We start from the raw sequence: 18,751 nt of genomic DNA on the forward strand, positions 1-18,751 counted from the left end.
TTATGTTCAGCCGACAAAAACTGAACCCAGATCACTCAACTAGTGAGACACAAATATGAGAAAGGAAACAAAAAAAAAGGTTAAGAAAAAGAAGAAGATAACCACCAAGCTCGTAAGCAGCAAAACTAAACTCAACACCAGTCCAGACATGTACCGCCATGTCTTTCGTATGCAACCACCCCTCGGTTTGTTTGAATACATCCATCCACCCATCCATCCATCCGCCTATGAAGGTATGGTAAGAACAAGGAAAGCAATATGCAAAGGATACTATATAGGAAAAAAAGAGAAAAGAAAGTAAGAAATAAAAAGAAAGAAAGAAAGAAAGAAAAATGTATGCAATCATGGACACCATTGAAGTATAAGCTTGTCTTCCCAATGCGCGCGGTGTGTGCATGGATGCATGCATGAATGTATGTATGTCCTGGATTTTGATGAGTCCCATGTGTCACCTGCCTTTATTCATTGCGCGTTGATCACCCTTCTTTGCGTATTTCCCTTCCTGTTTCTCATTCTCATGCTGATTTTTTTCATTTTCGGTTTATCGATGTGGGGTTTCCAAACTCCCTTTCAAAATTTCGTCGTTGGCGAGGCCGTTAGATGCTTTTCATTCATCAGGTCAAGAGTATGTAGGGATATGGCATGCAGAATCCAGGGACGCCGGCTGTGCACCAATTACAGAAGAGAACGAATTGTGATAGGAAATGGTGGTAGGAAATAAGAAGGGGAAGGATGAAGGAATAGAAATGCAGTATTAATCGCATCGTCTGTCGATAGTTGTACGTGAGGAGTAATTGAAAGACGGGTGTATATGCCAGTGTTATGGAAGGCGAGCTGAATATCTTCACATATTAACACTGCTGAGCGGCCAGCAAATCATCTCCGCAGGCAACGCAACAGCCAGTTCAGTCCGGGAAATAGACAAGCCGTCACAGACTTCACATCCTTTCCTTTCATTCACGAACGCACGGCCTGATTATAAACCTGGGACACCTTCCGCACCAGATTTCACAGGCCTCTCCAGCTGATAAAGTAAGGCGTCGAGCTCGGCCCAGTTCGCTCGGTTTGTCGCAAAGCGGCGGTGCTTCCGAGTTACAATGTGCTGCCAAAGGTTAGCATTCTTCTTTTCTGAATCTTGAGCCTCCGGACTAACCTCTTCGAAGTCATCGAATTTGTCCCTGCAGTTCTCACAGTAACCTGGCTTAGGGTCTCTCCGTCTCTCCTTCCTTTTCGGTATTATTACGGTTTTCCGATCACCGGCCCGCCGCTTGGGAGCGCCGTTGTTTTCCAACTGCGTTGATTCCTCCTCAGGGACATTTACGAGCTTTTTAGGCGGTTGCATATTTCCGAGGCTGTTTTCCAATGGTTTCGCCTTCAACGGTGCGGCTCCATCTACGGCGTGGTGTGATGGAGGCATAGTCCCCGCTGTAAGCCCTCCATTTCCTTTTTCGAGCACCTTTCTCTTGAGTTCATGAACTTCCTTGCTCAGGCCAGCCTTGGCACCAGGTGCAGCAGCCGTCGATGAAACCATTTGCGAACGAATGGCGGACGTAATATTCGAGGGTTGTACGCCTGATGCGGCAGGTTCACGGCCATGGAAGAATGGCCCTTTCCGTTGAGGAGGCGGGGGCACAAAGCTCTCGGAGCTTTTCCTGGGCGATAGTTGTTTCGTCGACTGAATGTCCTGGAGTTCAGGCTGGGGCTCAAGGGGTGCCTCTTCTGTTTGGCCCAATTCGGGAGTCTTATCCTCGTGCTTTGTAACCTTCCTATGAGTTTCTGGTGCATTTAGTTTCGCGTCCGGAACGTCTTGTACAGGAGCAGCATTAGCAACAGCTCTTTCGTCCCTTTCCTGTCTCTCCGTCCTCTCTTTTATACGGGCACGTTGACGGTCAATGTCCTTCTGTGTAGGCGGGTCCTCGATGAACGGACACTTTCCCAGCCGTGCACTTCGGAATTGCGGCCATATACCATCCTGCCGCCTTGCAACCTTTGGGTATTCTCGCACCATCACAGGGCGCGTCTTCTCGTCCATGTCATGGACATATATGAAAGGACCCTTGAACATAACCAGCTCCTTCAACACCGAGAGAGGATTGCGATCTGACGGGCCATTCAGCTCATTCTGAAGCACTTGCGAAAGATCATTTTCACCCCGAGCCCTGGCATGGCCACCAGCAGCATTGCTGTTTCGCGTCGCATGGCCATCATGCCCTCCGACATCGCCATCATTGATCGCCGTGATCATGCGCTGCAGTTTTTCGATCGCCCAGATCTTCATTCCCATCTGGCGGGCTCTGTGTAAAACATCCATGCCCTTCTGCTCCCGCCGTGCATCGTTTTTCAAGGTCATATGAAGGTGTGTATCGGCGCACTTCTCGAGCAGGGACGGGTTTACTGTCTGCAGCGAACCATCCGCCGCCGCTTGCTCCGCCGACTCCGCATTGTATTCAGGTGCATTCGTGGGACCGTTTTCTGGAGGTATAGGACGAGACGTGACGACGTGGGTCACTAGACGCGAGAAGAATTTTTCTTCACGCTGTGACGAATGAAGTCAGTAAAGTCACGCAGTCACGTAGATATAACCTCCGCAATGGAACGGTGGGGCATCATTGACCCTCAGCACGCAGCTCCTTTCAAGGATCAAGTGTTGGAGATGTCGAGCCAGACGGAAACTTACCGCTCCCAATGCAAGTACCTGCCTAGAGCTCTTGCTGCGAACATCTTCCGGGATGCTATCAAAGTAGAAAACAAACTGAGGAAACGCCTTGCGGTAATGCCTCTGCCACTGCCGGATGGAATCGAGGGTCTCCGCAGAAGGCCTCTCGTGCCTCGTGCCTTTCATTTGTGCCTGTCGTTCTTTATCTCTCACAGCGACCAGTTTCCTTTCGAATGCACTCGGCTGAGCATTATTCGTGCGCCGTAAGAACAGTTTGGAGTCCGTGTTTTGGTATGCGGACGCCCTGGTCCGGGTTGGGGATCGAGCGTCCGCCTCCTGACCGTCCACTACCTGCTTCTTCGGAGGAGGCTGGCCGTAAGGGATGTCAATCTGGTTACTCGTTGGACGTAGACGTTTGGCAGGCACGAGGCCTGACCTGTGAGGGGAATTGGTAGCATTCGGCACGTTGGCAAGTGGTCGGCGAGTCGACATTTTAAGCGAAGACCGAGGCGAAGGTGGTACGAATACAGCTGCCATGTGGTAACAGAATACAAGGCACTATATGAGCGTGAGTTGCTGTGAGTTGGACACCAGCAAAGCAAAAGAGGGGCACTGGAGGCGAGCACGCGATGCGTTACACGTCTCGACGGGGGGGTGGATTACTCGGTTAGAAAAAGGCCATTGTCGACGCGATAGATGAGCAAATAAGGAGCGGCAGTGAGAGTTAGCGAGAGAAGCAGAAAGCCATGCCCTGGGAGAAGGGGAAGCAATGCAGCAAAACTCGCGAGAGTCTGTGGGGGAAGACAACAGAGAAGGGTCCAAGGGGAGACACAGACTGAATGGGTTGGTGGTGATGATGGAAAGAAGAGAGACCAAGCCAGGCTAGACTAGTAGAGAAACGACTAAGCGTGTCAGGGAAGGTCGGTGGAGCCCGGCGGGTTTGTTTTGGCTCCGGGATGTGCGCCGGACAACCACCGCCCGGCGCGCAGCATGAACCATTCTTTCAGTTCATTCCTCTCTGGGGCTTGCTGGCTTTTGAGATTACTTTCAGAAACAATCTGCACATATCCCTTTTTCTTTAAGTGAGGGATCCTGTGGATGATTGACTTGGCTGTTGGTGCCTTTTGCAATTTATTCGTACCCTCTAGTCCAACCTCCTGCTCTTTCTTCTATACTAAGTAGTACCCAAATTCAACGCCCCACGCGTCCAGGTGCGGTGTTTAGTTTCTTAAGTGCTTACTGCTGACTGGTGACGTCTACACGAGCCACACGAACCACCAAAACCGGCTTGTCTCTTGTTTACTTCTTGCTCAACTCGGTCATTGTTTGCTATACCTCAATATTCGGTTCACTATGTTATATGTTACAATCTTATGCAAGGGTATCTAGCTTTACACAGTTTCGGCCCTCATCCAGATCAATCACGGAGGGCCTCAATATCATCGACCTAGAAAGCAGGTTTGTCAGTCAGCCCAATAGTTCATCACCACAACCGCGTGGGTAACACGTCTTTTCTCTGTCCTACAACCCGGGAGAGATCGCTTACCTCTTTCACTGCCTCCGTGGTCAATACAATGGGACTATCATCTCCTACACAAACACTGTCTTCAATCCGGATGCCAATGCCCCGGAACTGTGCCGGCCACCGCTCATCATCCGGAACGTAGATGCCACTGCCCCGATCGTTAGCATGGTCGACGTCACAGATGGTCATCAATACATACGGCTCAATTGTGATACATTGGCCTGCCTTGAGATTGTATCCACGAGAATAACCCGAGCAGTCATGCACGTCTAGGCCAATATAATGGCCCAGGTGGTGAGGGAAGAGGATACCCATTGCCTGATCATGGTCAGTACTCGAAAAACCAGAGAAAAAGACTGATAAACCTACACCTCCAGAAACGTCAAATCCTAACTGTATCAACTGGTCTCGCAAGCCGGTCTCTGCAACGTTATGCAGCCGGTCCAGGCTGAGTCCAGCATCTTCCCGACACAGCGAGACACAGCTGCGATGCACATTCAGCACTGCATTGTACAAGTCACGCTGAGGGTCGGAGAATTTGCCGTTCACCGGCCAAGTTCTGGTGATATCGGAGATGTAAGTGCCCGCCTCCTATAAATAAATTAGTCTCAGTAGTCGGCGGATGGGCAAGATATACGTACACCACCTCCATCAACTAGAACCATATCCCCATCCCTATGATAATGTGTAAGAGTCCTGCCATAATAATGGCGCTTGCAGTGCATACCTCAAAACGTCATCGTTTCTCGTGTAGTGGATGCTCAGAGCGTTCTATACACATTAGCCGCAAGATTCTAATACCTCTCGAATCAGTTACTCACAGAACCACCTGCGACGACTGGAATGAAAGCGCTGTTATCGCAGCCATTCCGCTTGAAGTTATACTCCAAGAAAGCAGTCAGGTCCTTTTCCTTGGTGAACGTCTGCCTCATGGACTCCGTGAACGCTCTTCCAGATGCTTGTCCAACACGACGCAATTGCACGACTTCATCCTCGCTCTTAAAGACTCTCATTTCGTTAAGAATGGAGCGCAAAGGCTTGACCTTGCGGTGGTCGACAATCTTTTTGAGCTTTTCGGAAGCTCCCGTAGGGCCGTAGAGGTATCGATGCAAGGATGACCTTCCCGGGTTGAAGGCTGGAATATCGGTGTAGATCTCTGTCGCATCGGCAAGGATCTTGGGAAGGAGATCCCCAATGCGTTCGATATCACCGGACTACCAGGGCAGTGTCAGTCGCGTTTAATCTCAATGAAGATTAACAAAGTAGTTTCTTACTTCGTCCGCATTGAAGACATCAATCGCCGCGCGGGTACCTGAACGGGCACCATCCCAAAGTTCGGCCTTTGCATCCTTCTCCCTGCAATAAAGGTGGAATAGGTGGTTGTTGCCGGATCCATCGTTCACTACTTATAATAAGAGCCAATCCCCAAATCGAGTCTCGTGGTAGGAGCTCACCGATGACAGCCAACGCATTCGGTTCGTTAAACCCTATTCATCAAAAAGATGTGAGCGACGTCTTTCCAAATTAAACAAAATACACCAAGTACCACCCACCTGTCAAGTAAAAGAAGTTCGAGTCCTGTCGGTACTCGTTGAAGATGCCCGAAGCCCGGTATGTAACCTCTGCAGCAGCCAGCACAGCGACGGCATACTTGGGTAGTTTGTTCGCCAGACGTGATCGGCGCTGAGCATACTCGAGAGCCGTTATTCCCGGTGTCACTTGAATTCTGTTAATACCGTATACAATATGCCTTCTTGTATTCCGCGGGGACCGAAGTGATGTTACGCACGCTCTCCCGGCTCCAGTATATGTGGGTGTGTCTCGTGTAGCGGCTGGCCGAATTTGAGCTCCGCGGCGGAGATCGAAGCGTAAGAACGGCGAAGAGCAGGCTGTTGGAGCACCGGCCGGCTAAGATGCGAAAGGGAGATTCGAGGCGCCTGGCGACGAAGGCAACGAGGCCATTGGCGAATGGCTGCTTTGCATGTCGACATAGTTAGAGCAGCACCATTGAAGGTGTTGGCAAGCTTTGTCGAAATCAAGACCGGCGATCTGGCCCGCGTTTGGTTCGGAAAGTCGGCGGTGATTGCGAGACCTCCAAGCGTCCCTTGGTTTAGGCCGTTTATTATTTGATGCCTGAGGCTGGGAGCTTGGGTCGGCGGCAGTGACCAATCAACGCGGAGGAGTTTGCGATAGACTCGCATACTCCGCTCGCCTGGATAGGCTGGAAGTTGCGTTTCTTTCCCACCTGCTTCTTATCTCGGTCTTGCACAGCGTACCACAACCACGAAATGTCGGAGGTGTTTGGGCCATCGGAGTATGATCCCGAGGGTCAGATTTAATTTTTCAATGCGACTAGTACTCGGTGACTCAAGTTGGCCCTTGAGTCACGTCAATGAGATGCCAAGGGTGACCACAGTATATATATAGTAGAAGTGAACTCCAAAGGTCTAAAGAACTTGAAGGACAATTCATTACTCACTCAAGTGCCCCATTACTTCTATCCTAGACAGTATTTAGTAGCCAGTTTTAACTAAATATATTGTTTGACCCGTCGAAGTCCCAGCATCAGAAACAATGGGAAGGACCCTAACATACCCAAAGCGGCCGTCGAACACGGTCAACCGTTACAAACATCGAGGTATACTTCAGCTCATTTTACTGCTTCGCGTTGAGGGAACTCACTAAGAACACGCAGCAACTTATGACCTGGGTGCCATTCATGAAATTATCAACTCCACCCAAGTTCTCCATGTTTCCTTCAGCCCCGGACCATCGGAGCCATTCCCGGCCATCTTGCCTATGATCGGACAGATGGGATCATTCGACTATCCTTCAGCTAGCATCGACGAGCCCCTTGATTGTTATCTTCATGGCTATGTCAGCTCCCGCATCATGAACCTGGCTCGAGATGCTGAAGGAGAAGGACTACCCATCTGCGTGGCTGCTAGCAAGGTAGACGGGCTGGTTTTGTCTCTGACACCGAACTCCCACAGCTACAACTATCGATCTGCAATTCTTCAGGGCTATGCTAAGCTAGTGACTGACGAAGCCGAGAAGCTCTACGCCATGGAGCTGATCACTAATTCGGTGCTTTCGGACCGCTGGGCGCATACGCGCGTCCCACCAGACCGTGCTGAAATGTCTTCGACCGTCATCCTTAAGGTCAAAATCATGAGCGGCAGTGGTAAGATTCGAGATGGCAGTGTCTCGGATGAAAAGAAAGATACAGGCAGTGAAGAGGTCACGAATCGTGTTTGGACTGGTGTTGTTCCCGTCTGGGAGACATTTGGTGAGCCTGTTCCTAGTACCGGGAACAAGGTACCTGAAGTACCAGGCTATGTGAAGTCATTTGTTGCTGCGAAGAACGACGAGAATCGCGCTTATGCGGAGAAGGCTGTGGGTATTGAGCTCCCCCCAGAGGAACAACACTGATAGCTGAGGAGCGATAATGCTTAAGCGATGTACTCATGGATTGTATCTAGCATTTCTGCTTTATAAAGTTAGCTTATGCTATTATAAAGGACGGTTCTTAGTTGTCCTATTGTGGGGAGAAAGTATAAAATGCCCAGCTTAGACCCTGCGGGGTATTGTAGCCTTGCTGCCGTGTCATTGCAACTTCTGATCTGCACAACGCAGGGATTGTCAGATACATAAGCTGTTAGTCTTTAGCTTCTAGAAATCACTGGAATATATATTGGATACTTAGCGAATCTTATTGTTCGGTTCACTTGACGAAATAATTATACGTATAAGGCACGATTGCATAGTTAAGAGGCGACCCCACGTCATCGGTATCATTAGCGTAAGGCCGACTCCGCAGAACTTCTTCTTAGCTACAACTTCTCCAAATGACTGACTCGACGCGCATTTTCTCCCTTCTGAGGGAAACAGACATACCGCTGCGCACATGTGCACCAAATTAGCACCGTGACAATAAATGACCATCTTATTCCAACTGTTGTGTCCAGTCTAGAGTCCTTCTCCGATCTCCAGGCCCTCCGCCATGGCTCCTCCTGCTATTCCCGCAGCAGACCTCAGCTCATTCACCACTTACCTAAAAGGGTGCAGGCGAGTAATTGCCTTATTAGGAGCTGGGATCTCTGCATCATCAGGTCTTCCCACCTTTCGAGGAGCCGGTGGTCTATGGCGATCGTACGACGCGACGGACCTCGCAACGCCCGAGGCGTTCGATGCCAACCCAGACCTAGTATGGCAGTTCTACAGCTATCGAAGACACATGGCCTTGAAAGCACAACCGAATCGTGCACATTATGCTCTGGCTGAGCTTGCACGAAAGAACAAGGACTTCATAACACTAAGCCAGAATGTCGACGGTGGGTAGTACTTGGGTCCTTGCTCCGAAGTGGCACTCTACTAACTGGTTGCTTGAATTTACTCAGGCCTTTCACAACGGGCCAGACACCCGCCACATCAGCTTCATCTCCTTCATGGCTCACTTTTCACCGTAAAGTGCACGTCCTTCTATTGCAGCTATTCCCGCGAGGACTTTACCGACCCAATTGTTCCCGCTCTCGCTCTGCCAAAGAAACTTGAACCATCTGCAACAGATAGAACGGGCGAAGAGGCTTCTCGATCTATTGCCAGTGCATTAGGGAACAATGAGGATGAGGCTGATGTATCGGACGAGCGTGTTCCTCTTTCCGCAGTGCCTTATGAAGAGCTTCCCCACTGCCCGGAATGCAAAGATGGGCTTCTACGTCCTGGGGTGGTGTGGTTCGGAGAGAGTCTACCATCACATACGATTGATTACGTGGACGAGTGGTTGAACAAAGGAAAGGTTGACTTGATACTGGTAGTAGGTACAAGTTCGAGGGTGTACCCCGCAGCAGGATATGTGGATAAGGCTCGCAGTAAAGGGGCTAGAGTGGCGGTGGTAAATATGGACCGCAATGATGTTGGCTCTTCCGGATTGAAACCTGGAGATTGGTTTTTTGAGGGCGATGCGGGTACTATTGTTCCTGAAATTTTGAAGGGAGTGATTGGCGATATATAATTCACAGCTTTGCTACTATTTCTTCTACAGCTGAACAGAGTACCGCGAAAATCCGAGATCTCTTCTAATAACGTCGGATATCTCTCACTGCGCACATTTAGGATTAATAGTACTCTGTAAGAAAGTCACAGATAGATTAATATTCCTAGTGTATGGTTTACGAAGATCGTCGGCCCATAGCTCATTCATGGCAGCGGGAAGGAATACAAACGGACTACTTCAGTTGACCTCCACTGACATTGACATAATGTACATAACCAAATGTGACTGAACAATCTAGATTGATAATTCCCGCACATAAGTTCTAGATTCAAATGTGATTTGTGGGGGTGGATTCACAAATCCTGTGTGTACCTGGTGCTGTTGTGTGACCTGTCACCCCGCTGGTGGGCGGTGGTTGCTGGGGCAATGCGGTCAAACCGAGCGATAGCGCTATCGATAAAATGTGGCATGCCAGCGCTAAACAGAGCCGATCTCCGTCAACACGTCCAAAGCCCCTCCCACTACTCCGGATTTCGCCCTTCCTAGCCTCTTTTGCAATGTCATGACCTGACTGAAGTAGGTAAGCATCTCCTTACTATGACTTCTTCCAAACGGAGATAAACATCGATAATGAACGTGTCGTTGCAAACCCCGCGTGACGTGATGTGCTGACAGTCTGCCTCGCCTACAAGAACAGAAAAGATCTCACTCGCCATAATCACGATAGACTCGCTATATCTATGCCACCTAGAGCTCGATCATAAAGGATACTCCTTTGACACCTCCTGCTGTACCCCTCAGCATATGACGCCTAGCCGCCACCAAGCTTTAGAAGGAAGTTTTATTAGAATAATACACCATGGCCAAAGAAAGCGACGCTCCCGCGGACCCCTTCACGCCTAGAAGGCCGCAAGAGCAACCCCGCCGTCCTATGTCACATCATCCTGAGTTCGGAAAGCCATCTCCTATTCGCCCAGTGCATCATCAGAGTCACCACTCTAGCAACCCCTTCAATATCCCCAAACCGAACCAGCAACGTCCGGAGCATCACAGACAACAGCCTCGGCCGCAAAACCCTGCTCACAATGGTGCCCCGCAATATCGTCCCCCCACTACTCCGGGGCCGAATGCCTTCTCAACTCCCAGAAGGGAGGCCTTTGACCCATTCAAGCCCGTTAGGCCGTCCGCGTACAACGAAAACCGCTTCTCCCGCCCGGTCAACAGTGGAGCCGTTGAGATTCGACGCCCAGAGAACTTCACGTTCAATACACCCCGTGCCCCTAAAACATTCTTCGCCTCGAAGCCCTCTGCCGTTAAGATGTCGAATGCGTCGAAGAACTTGAGGAACTTTGTCGACTTGACTGGTGAGGGTGGGTTCACACCAAGTGCGCGCTCTCGGGGCCCGGGATTTGGCTCTATGGATGTCAACGGTTATGTGGACACAGCCAAGGCAAATGAAAATATCAAGGCTCTGTTGGAGGGTGCTTTCGAGGATGAAGACGAGAAGCAACCCAAGTCGAAGAGCAAAAAGAAGAAGGACAAGAAAAATAAGAAGAAGAAGAACAAGAACAAGGAAAAGAAACAAGAGAAGTCTGAGAGGAAGTCCGAGGATAAGAAGCAGGACGCCGATATTGATGATCTTGCTGCCCAGTTGGGAACCGTGACTGTACAGGAATCCGATAAGGCGGATGAGAGCACTGATGAATCGGAAACCGAGTCCAACGAATCCCCTGTGAAGGAGAAAGTCAAAGAAGTCGTGGAAGTTAAGGAGGTGGCGCCAGATAACGACGCCAGTGAAACTGAATCAGAGAACGAGGAAGACGATGATGAAGAAGAAGAGGAGGAGGAAGAGGAAGATGATGGTACAGTAGAAGGCTTGAAGGTCAAGTTGCTCCCTCATCAGCGAGAAGGTGTCAATTGGATGTGCGACAAAGAGACCGGCCGGAAGAAGACCAAGGGTGTGCTTCCCAAGGGCGGAATATTGGCGGACGATATGGGTCTTGGTAAGACTGTTCAAGCTATTGCTCTGATGCTATCCAACAGAAAGCCCGCAGATGGTCTCAGGCGGCCGTTGTCCAATGACGAGGACGAGGATGCGAACAGTGACGATGAAGAGGAGAAAGAAAACCGCAAACTACCGGCTGGATTGAGCAAGACGACTCTGGTTGTCGCTCCTCTGGCCCTAATCAAGCAGTGGGAGTCTGAGATCAGCGACAAGGTTGAAAACTCGCACAGAATGCGGGTCCTGGTGTACCATGGAAATGCACGGGCTAAGGGGACAGACAAGCTTGAGGACTACGATGTGGTTATCACCACGTATGGTACCTTGACCTCGGAGCATGGTGCTAAGGACAAGAACAACAAGAAATCCCCAATCTTCTCCGTCTACTGGTATCGGATCATTCTGGACGAGGCTCACACAATCAAGAACCGAAACGCAAAAGCAACACAAGCTGCCTACTCTCTGGATGCAGAGTACCGCTGGTGCCTTTCGGGAACGCCAATGCAGAATAATCTCGAGGAACTGCAGAGCTTGATCAAGTTCCTCCGTATCAAGCCCTTCAATGATCTGGCGGCATGGAAAGAGCAGATTATGAAGCCTATAGCGAACGGCCGTGGAGGTCTCGCTATTGAGCGCTTGCAGATCTACCTCAAAATCTTCATGAAGCGGCGGACGAAGGATGTTCTGAAGCAGAATGCCAATCTTAAGCCCAGCGAGAATGGGCAAAAGAAGTCATCTGGCTTCCACATCGTCAAGCGAGAGGTTATCAAGGTCGAAGCGGACTTTATGCCGGGCGAAATGAACTTCTACCAGCGCCTAGAGCAGAGAACAGAAAACAGTCTCGAGAAGATGATGGGTGGTGAGAAGGTCGACTATGCTGGTGCTTTGGTCCTGCTGCTGCGTCTTCGGCAATCTTGCAATCATCCCGACCTTGTTAAGAGCGACCTCGCTCAGGATAAGGACGTTCTCCTGCAGAACGGGCACTCCGGCAGCCAGAAACCCGCCAAGAATGATGAGCTGGACAGCATGGCAGACCTTTTCGGGGCACTGAGTGTTGTGAGCAAGAAGTGCGACATCTGCCAAATGGATCTGAAGAAAGAGGAGGCGTCTGGCGGTAATAGCAGGTGCAAAGAATGTGAAGTCGCGTTGAATGCCGACCTCACTGACACCGGCAAGAAGAAGAAGAAGAGCGATCGGAGGTCGATTATTGATTTGACAGAGTCACCTTCGACACGCCGCGGAGAGGCACAGGTCATCCGGTCTCGGAGAAACCGACGAGTAGTGTTAGACAGTGACGACGAAGATGAGGACGAAGGCGAGTGGCTTGTCCCGGAAGATCAGCGCGGAAAGTCGAGCCTTGGAACAGCTGGAGGCACCGATGATGAAGACGCAGAGGGCGGTGGTGAATGGCTGAACTCGGATGATTCTGACAGTAACGATGATGGGCCTGAGTCTCCTTCTCGCAAGCCAACGGGCATAAGTCGTCGGAGCCCTGAGATAGAGTCTGACGATGACGATATTTACTTGAATGCCGGAGACGATGATAATAAGATCCTGCCTTCGACGAAGATCCGGCGCCTAATGAAGATTCTCAGGCGCGAGTCATCAGACCACAAATTCATCGTCTTCTCAGTCTTCACCTCCATGCTTGACAAGATCGAGCCATTCCTGAAGCGCACAGGAATTGGATACGCACGATATGACGGAGGCATGCGGAACGATCATAGAGAGGCCAGTCTCAACAAGCTACGGAACAACAGTGGCACAAGGGTCCTTCTCTGCAGTTTACGCGCTGGTGCATTGGGACTGAATCTGACTGCAGCAAGTCGTGTGGTCATCTTAGAGCCTTTCTGGAATCCTGTAAGGTTACCACAATTCCTGGAAGTATAATATGCTAATCCTTTCTAGTTCGTTGAAGAGCAGGCTATCGACCGAGTCCACCGTCTGAACCAGACAGTGGACGTCAAAATCTACAAGATGATCATCAAGGGAACCGTGGAGGAACGTATCATCGATCTGCAAGATCGCAAGCGAGAGCTGGCCAACGTGACCATCGAAGGCAAGACTGCCGCAGCCAAGCTGACGATGAAGGATATGATGGCATTGTTTGGCAAGGATGCCGAAGCACGCTACAACGGCGACCGCGATCTCGACCTGAATCAAACAACAAAACTTCTGAATTCCGGCGCTGACAGCAACTCGGGCTCAACATACGCCAGTGAGACGCAGACATCTAGCTCTCGGGATCGAAGCCGTCAGCAGGCGAAGCGGACTTCCCGTGGCGAAGACTCGGTGTATGGTAGGCGGTGGTAAGCATGATTTACTGGTAGCATGATGATTTGGGATTAGTGTGGGCGTTAGGCTGGAGAGGACAAGCTACTGGTTACTGCATTGATGTAATTTCGGATTCACCATTCTACCTTATGAACAGGGCTTTCGGGAGTTTAGAATTCATACGATTTGTTCATCTGATCATTGGCTTGGCTTGTTGGCCGAACCGAAACATGAAATCAACATGCAATAGCTTGACCTACACTGTAGACCTCCTATGGTTTAGTGCCTTGGACGATATTTTCCGTCACTTCAACGAGACATCTGTTTTGAAAGAAACCACAACATCACGCCCCTCCTTCCTGCTACCAGAAGAACCCACTAACAACTACCCCCCATCACCTCCTCCAGATCCCCCACCCCCCCCACAACCCACCCCTCACCCCCTCTCTTCGCCCCCTCCCGTGCCTCCTCACTCATCCTCTTTACGATAAACTCTGCAGCGAGATGAAACGGACATACAAGCAGCTCAAGAGCCCGCCACTCACGAAGCACCTTCATCCCGTCGACATCACTAGGCCTTAGAACCCCCCGTTTGACCAAACAAGCATTTAACGTCTTCCCAACCCACCACAAATGACCAGGAACATCATCATCACTGAAATCACCAGAGAGAAGAGCTTGTGAGAGCTTCCCTTCCGTTGGATCCTCCCCATAAGGACCCATCACGTTACCGCCTAGATCCTGCAGCGAGACAAGGAACTCGTGGGCTGGGTGCGCTATGCAGGCGAAGTCGAAGTCGATGAGGGCTGTCAGCTTGCAAGTGCTGGGGTCGATGAGAATGTTGTTCATTGCTGGGGTATTGTTAGTATTTTAATGGGTAGGTGGGGTGTCTGGGGTGTGGCTTACTGAGATCACCGTGGATGAGCACTCTGGTATCAGAGTCTGAAAGGTTGGGTACTGTGAATCGATTGATTAGAGATTCGAGTCGTTCTCGTACCCCATTATCTCGCCATCCATTAATGACAGGGCTCGTATCAGCATCGTGCAATTCATGCTGCAGTCGTGCCTTGAGGAGCATCTCGTAGGTAGGCCATGGTCCTCCATTTGTGGTGGTCATTTCCGCACTGATGATGCTGCCATCGGTAGATAGACCAAGTCCACCGTAGGTGATCCCCGGTGGGAGTGGACAGTTCCGAAGCCCAGACGGTATATCTGCTACCTGCTCGATGATAGACTCCTTGATCGTGTCGGACTGAGAAGGGAAGAACTCGTCTAGTGGTACACCGGACTTGTACTCCATCAGTACCCAGGGTAAGTCATCCGGATGGCTAGGTTTAGAGCAAAGTGTATATATCTTGGGGATGAGACTACCCAGTCCGGGGCGATATGACTCAAGTCCCTGACGAGCGAGAGACATGGCGGCGACTTCGTTCTCGATGCGCAAGGCATGTGGGTTGATGCCCATGGCAAGTGGATTGCTCATTCGGAGGATGTATGTCGATGTTCCGGCAGGAGGGGAGGTAGTGCAGGGGCTGGGGGTTCCATTTGAGGTGTAGAATGAGAAACTGCTGGCAGGTTCGGATAATTCAAGTTTGTAGATGAAGTTGTTGTAAGGACAGGGACCGAATTCTTGGTATGCTACGGGGCTGATAGTAGAGAATTGGAGGTTGTATTGCTTGGTGATGCGCTGGATTTGCTCTAGGCGATTGTGGTAGTTTCTGTGGTTGATGTCTGACATTGTGGGTGTTGGTTATTTGGGGAATGTTGGTATGGGGTTTGTCATGTGCTGGTGGGAATAGTAGGACGGCAATTGATATGTCTATTGTAACAATATAGGAAAGCTCCATGGTCAAAGGGGGTGTGGTGGTGTTCATTAGCATTATTTGCTTATCTTTGCGCGAGTCTGTCGCATATCAAAACGCCAGGGGTCTAAGGTTTACTCCGCCGGAGTCCGATATGACTTTGCGAATATAATGGTATTTATTGGCCTGGATGGCAAAAGCAATTTGATTAAAGAGAAGGTTTATCGTCATAGCTCGTTATCTCTAATAGGCTTAAGGCTAGTTGAATACTATGGCGCATGAAAGAATGACAAGAGATGAATAAGCTCAAATAGAGGGGGCCGCTAGAGGAACCAACGCTACATAAACAACTTAGCCCCAAACCATCGGAAAATGCCATTCACCTTTGCTTCATCAACTAGGATTATCACTTGCACCATAATATTGATCTCGATCTTTCATATTCACACCCTCAGAAAAGGCACATTCAATAGTGTCTTCAAATATTACCGGCTGCCTGATTCTTCTTCCTCATCTTGACGCTAAATTCTCACCTCCAATCCTTCTGTATACGCACTCCACGTGATTCAACCTCACGACTGCTGCCTGAACTGCATACATAAAACAACCCAGAAAGCAAGGACATCTCTTATCCTAACCTCCAGTCCATTATTCCAAAGTCGACACCATGGAATTCCACCCCAAACTCATCATCCTCCTACTCACAGCCCTAGTAATCGCCGGCGAGTCCTTCCGACGCTACCTGAAGCGCCGCCAATTCGCTCGCCGCCATGGCTGCGAACCGGTGGCACGATCCTTCAGTAAAGACCCTTTCCTAGGCCTGGACACCATCCTCGGAACAATGCGCACAAGAAGAGAGCATCGTATCCTCGAGCGAAGCTGCAATCTATTTCGCACACTCGGCAACACATTCACCGTCAAAGAGCTAGGCCGTAGCGCAATTTTGACCATCGAGCCCGAAAACATCAAGACAGTCTTATCCCTCAACTTCAACGACTACAGTCTCAAACACCGCTACGAGGCAATGAAGCCTCTTCTCGGAGAAGGCATCTTCAACACGGACGGTCACCACTGGGCCACATCGCGCGCGCTTATCAGACCGAGTTTTGCCCGCGAGCAGATGACTGATCTGCGCTTGTTGGAGGAGTTGATCCAGGATCTATTCGCGTTACTCCCGCGTGATGGGAGCACAGTAGACTTGCAGGAGCTATTCTTCCGGTATACGATTGACTCCGCGACGGAGTTCCTCTTCGGACAGTCGGTGGGCGCGCTGAAGGAGAGTCACTCGGAGGTCGGGTTCGCGGAGGCGTTTCATTATGCGCAGATGGCGATCCCAATGCGGGGAATGTTGGGTCCGCTTGGTGTCTTCTTTCGTGATAGGAAGGCCGAGGAGTGTAATCGCATCTGTCGGGACTTTGTGCAGAGGTTTGTTGATGAGGCTCTCTATGCGGCTGCGACGAGGAAGGAAGATGAAGCGACGGAGACAAAGCGGAAGTACATTTTCTCTCATGAGTTGGCATCCCGGACATCTGACAAGCAGCGAATCTTGGATGAGTTGATGAATGTGCTCCTAGCTGGCCGGGACACGACAGCCAGTCTTCTTGGGAATATGTTCTTCGTGCTGGCAAAGAACCCAGGTATTTGGGCAAAACTGCGCGCCGAAGTTGAAACTCTGCAGAACCGGCCACCGACGTATGAGGAGCTGCGCGGCCTGAAGTATGTTCAGTGCTGTGTGAATGAATGTATGAAATCCATCTCACCTTCTTCTTTGTGATTGATTAATCTCACTGACATGAAATCATAGCCCTGCGCCTTCACCCCGTCGTCCCGCGCAACGAACGCGAAGCAGCCAAAGACACGGTGCTCCCTGTGGGCGGAGGCAAAGATGGCCTCTCTCCCGTCTTCGTCCCAAAAGGAGCTATCGTCGGATACAACGTCTACGCTATGCATCGTCGACCCGACATCTACGGTCCAGATGCAGAGGTATTCCGCCCTGAGCGCTGGGAAGATGGGAAGCTTCAGCCGCGCTGGGGATATTTGCCGTTCAATGGCGGACCGCGGATCTGTATTGGTCAGCGCTACGCCTTGACAGAGGTCAGCTATGTTCTTGTGCGGATGGTGCAGGAGTTTCGTAGCCTGGAGAGTCGGGACCCCGGACCCTGGGTGGAGGGGTTGGCGTTAACACTTTGTTCGAGGAATGGGGCCAAAGTTGGCCTAATTCCAAGCCATACAAATTAATTTAACTGGATAATCGGAAGACGGGACACGTAGTAATGCGATATATGCAGGGTCAGCTGCAGAAGATGAATAGATTTGACCTTGCAGTCAGTGAGAATGAATTTTGTCGCTACTACCGCTTCTTGCCGGCTTACATCAAACCACTCGCTAATGTGCTTTAGCGAAGCGATCACCTAGACTTCGTGATAGTAATAGAAACTGTTAGGAATGCAACGATACAATTTAGTGCTTATGTCGGACATTAGTGTTCTCCTCCGGCGGGAAGAGGAGTAAACTAATTGCACTAAATTCTGACACCTCGCAGGGCATGCGGAGACTGAGAGGGGATAGATAGATACCTTGCAGACCTACAATCAAGGAGGGAGATGGGCAGAGTCTATCTAGTGCCTAACACGTTCTGCTCGATCTGCTTGCCAAACACAGATGAGAGGTTGTGTTGGCGGCCAACATGCACTTCATTGGCCTGTCATAGCCCATCCACAGCGGAGAGAAAGAACCGTTTGCGATTTCTACTTTAGCGACACTACTTGAAGCTAATGCATGTTGCTCACACCGGGTAGATCGGAAGAGTAAGAGACTATACCCAGACGACCAGCTTTAGATAGTCGAGTAGATGACTGGCTAGTATCACTAGCCAGTGGTTCATTAGCCAATTAGGGCGTGTGCAGCAGCAAAATATATTGATCTAATTTAGCGCTTGACGGGCACTCCTCCGTCCATTGTGAAACTTCTACAAGGTAGTCTGCGGCGTGCTCCGTATATGCTCATTACATACTAATTGATGACTGCATTGACTTGGTTACTACATAGAAACACTGACATGTCTGTACATCTTGGTAGAATAAGCTGACTGGATATGATGTTGCCCCGTCGGCCCTTTCCGCCCAGAGTCTCCCCCGCCTCCACTTGATCTGTTCCGGTCCACATGGATTGGGCGCTCGGGGACATACTTAGTTCATCCTTGGCGACGGACAGATAACCGAATAGAAGGCAGAAGTACGTAGCTAAGCTGGCATCCTAAAGAGTTTACCCGCGTAGATAATTGCTTGGGAGTTTTCCGTTCCCGTTGGCCCTAACGAGCCTCCGCAGCCTTGTCTCCTTCCCACACTTCCCCCTTTCTCGACTGGTCAGCACTCCAGGCAGGGGTATCCACACGCCCCTCCTTTCTTTGTCTCTTGTGTCTATAGTAGTCTTTCACTACCCTCCTCCGTCTCCTCTCAGTGGCCCCCTCCCCTCACTAGGGGTACGTGCCTTTCTG

The 18,751-nt window shown here is 50.4% G+C and overlaps 7 protein-coding genes across 7 annotated transcripts; 4 read left to right on the forward strand and 3 right to left on the reverse strand.

Annotated features, from left to right (window-relative positions):
- Positions 1–710: 710 nt before the first annotated feature.
- On the reverse strand, positions 711–3,286 carry BDQ94DRAFT_122111 (protein serine/threonine kinase activating protein nimO). Its single transcript, XM_026763792.1, has 3 exons — positions 2,678–3,286; positions 1,154–2,536; positions 711–1,102 (listed from the first exon to the last, which is right to left on the reverse strand). The coding sequence occupies exons 1-3, from the start codon at positions 3,191–3,193 to the stop codon at positions 977–979; spliced, it is 2,025 nt and encodes a 674-aa protein (XP_026629298.1). The 5' UTR covers positions 3,194–3,286; the 3' UTR covers positions 711–976.
- Positions 3,287–3,944: 658 nt separating this feature from the next.
- Positions 3,945–6,245, reverse strand: BDQ94DRAFT_122119 (aminopeptidase P family protein). The gene is made up of 11 exons (XM_026763793.1): positions 5,971–6,245; positions 5,735–5,899; positions 5,636–5,668; positions 5,456–5,583; positions 5,003–5,395; positions 4,909–4,952; positions 4,823–4,856; positions 4,551–4,772; positions 4,381–4,499; positions 4,203–4,329; positions 3,945–4,103 (listed from the first exon to the last, which is right to left on the reverse strand). Exons 1-11 carry the CDS (start codon positions 6,170–6,172, stop codon positions 4,074–4,076), a joined length of 1,497 nt encoding a protein of 498 aa, XP_026629299.1. The 5' UTR covers positions 6,173–6,245; the 3' UTR covers positions 3,945–4,073.
- Positions 6,246–6,632: 387 nt separating this feature from the next.
- BDQ94DRAFT_138856 (pyridoxamine 5'-phosphate oxidase family protein) lies at positions 6,633–7,787 on the forward strand. Its single transcript, XM_026765316.1, has 2 exons — positions 6,633–6,819; positions 6,877–7,787. The coding sequence occupies exons 1-2, from the start codon at positions 6,756–6,758 to the stop codon at positions 7,611–7,613; spliced, it is 801 nt and encodes a 266-aa protein (XP_026629300.1). The 5' UTR covers positions 6,633–6,755; the 3' UTR covers positions 7,614–7,787.
- Positions 7,788–7,933: 146 nt separating this feature from the next.
- BDQ94DRAFT_138858 (SIR2 family NAD-dependent protein deacylase) lies at positions 7,934–9,297 on the forward strand. The gene is made up of 2 exons (XM_026765317.1): positions 7,934–8,515; positions 8,582–9,297. Exons 1-2 carry the CDS (start codon positions 8,185–8,187, stop codon positions 9,193–9,195), a joined length of 945 nt encoding a protein of 314 aa, XP_026629301.1. The 5' UTR covers positions 7,934–8,184; the 3' UTR covers positions 9,196–9,297.
- Positions 9,298–10,036: 739 nt separating this feature from the next.
- BDQ94DRAFT_185412 (putative SNF2 family helicase/ATPase) lies at positions 10,037–13,636 on the forward strand (the record flags this gene model as incomplete). Its single annotated transcript, XM_026774873.1, has 2 exons — positions 10,037–13,039; positions 13,088–13,636. The coding sequence occupies 2 exons, from the start codon at positions 10,037–10,039 to the stop codon at positions 13,490–13,492; spliced, it is 3,408 nt and encodes a 1,135-aa protein (XP_026629302.1). The 3' UTR covers positions 13,493–13,636.
- Positions 13,637–13,922: 286 nt separating this feature from the next.
- BDQ94DRAFT_167900 (phosphotransferase family protein) lies at positions 13,923–15,191 on the reverse strand (the record flags this gene model as incomplete). The annotated part of the gene is made up of 3 exons (XM_026770925.1): positions 13,923–13,933; positions 13,999–14,304; positions 14,360–15,191. The coding sequence occupies 3 exons, from the start codon at positions 15,189–15,191 to the stop codon at positions 13,923–13,925; spliced, it is 1,149 nt and encodes a 382-aa protein (XP_026629303.1).
- A 605-nt stretch (positions 15,192–15,796) lies between these two features.
- On the forward strand, positions 15,797–17,701 carry BDQ94DRAFT_138862 (cytochrome P450). The gene is made up of 2 exons (XM_026765318.1): positions 15,797–16,997; positions 17,060–17,701. Exons 1-2 carry the CDS (start codon positions 15,923–15,925, stop codon positions 17,491–17,493), a joined length of 1,509 nt encoding a protein of 502 aa, XP_026629304.1. The 5' UTR covers positions 15,797–15,922; the 3' UTR covers positions 17,494–17,701.
- Positions 17,702–18,751: the final 1,050 nt, after the last annotated feature.

Source organism: Aspergillus welwitschiae (genome assembly GCF_003344945.1).
Source record: "Aspergillus welwitschiae strain CBS 139.54b unplaced genomic scaffold BDQ94scaffold_7, whole genome shotgun sequence".
Taxonomy (NCBI): Eukaryota; Fungi; Ascomycota; class Eurotiomycetes; order Eurotiales; family Aspergillaceae; genus Aspergillus; species Aspergillus welwitschiae.

What these genes read in the sequence shown, in the direction of transcription:
- BDQ94DRAFT_122111 (XM_026763792.1), bottom strand. Translation starts at nt 3,193, where the DNA reads ATGGCAGCTGTATTCGTACCACCTTCGCCTCGGTCTTCGCTTAAAATG. An exon ending in AGGTACTTGCATTGGGAGCG is followed by an intron (nt 2,537 to 2,677) that starts GTAAGTTTCCGT and finishes CATTCGTCACAG; the next exon opens with CGTGAAGAAAAATTCTTCTC. An exon ending in AATTCGATGACTTCGAAGAG is followed by an intron (nt 1,103 to 1,153) that starts GTTAGTCCGGAG and finishes AACCTTTGGCAG; the next exon opens with CACATTGTAACTCGGAAGCA.
- BDQ94DRAFT_122119 (XM_026763793.1), bottom strand. Translation starts at nt 6,172, where the DNA reads ATGTCGACATGCAAAGCAGCCATTCGCCAATGGCCTCGTTGCCTTCGT. An exon ending in TATACTGGAGCCGGGAGAGC is followed by an intron (nt 5,900 to 5,970) that starts GTGCGTAACATC and finishes ACAGAATTCAAG; the next exon opens with TGACACCGGGAATAACGGCT. An exon ending in AGAAACGATGACGTTTTGAG is followed by an intron (nt 4,857 to 4,908) that starts GTATGCACTGCA and finishes ACATTATCATAG; the next exon opens with GGATGGGGATATGGTTCTAG.
- BDQ94DRAFT_138856 (XM_026765316.1), top strand. Translation starts at nt 6,756, where the DNA reads ATGGGAAGGACCCTAACATACCCAAAGCGGCCGTCGAACACGGTCAAC. An exon ending in CAACCGTTACAAACATCGAG is followed by an intron (nt 6,820 to 6,876) that starts GTATACTTCAGC and finishes AAGAACACGCAG; the next exon opens with CAACTTATGACCTGGGTGCC.
- BDQ94DRAFT_138858 (XM_026765317.1), top strand. Translation starts at nt 8,185, where the DNA reads ATGGCTCCTCCTGCTATTCCCGCAGCAGACCTCAGCTCATTCACCACT. An exon ending in ACTAAGCCAGAATGTCGACG is followed by an intron (nt 8,516 to 8,581) that starts GTGGGTAGTACT and finishes GAATTTACTCAG; the next exon opens with GCCTTTCACAACGGGCCAGA.
- BDQ94DRAFT_138862 (XM_026765318.1), top strand. Translation starts at nt 15,923, where the DNA reads ATGGAATTCCACCCCAAACTCATCATCCTCCTACTCACAGCCCTAGTA. An exon ending in TCAGTGCTGTGTGAATGAAT is followed by an intron (nt 16,998 to 17,059) that starts GTATGAAATCCA and finishes ATGAAATCATAG; the next exon opens with CCCTGCGCCTTCACCCCGTC.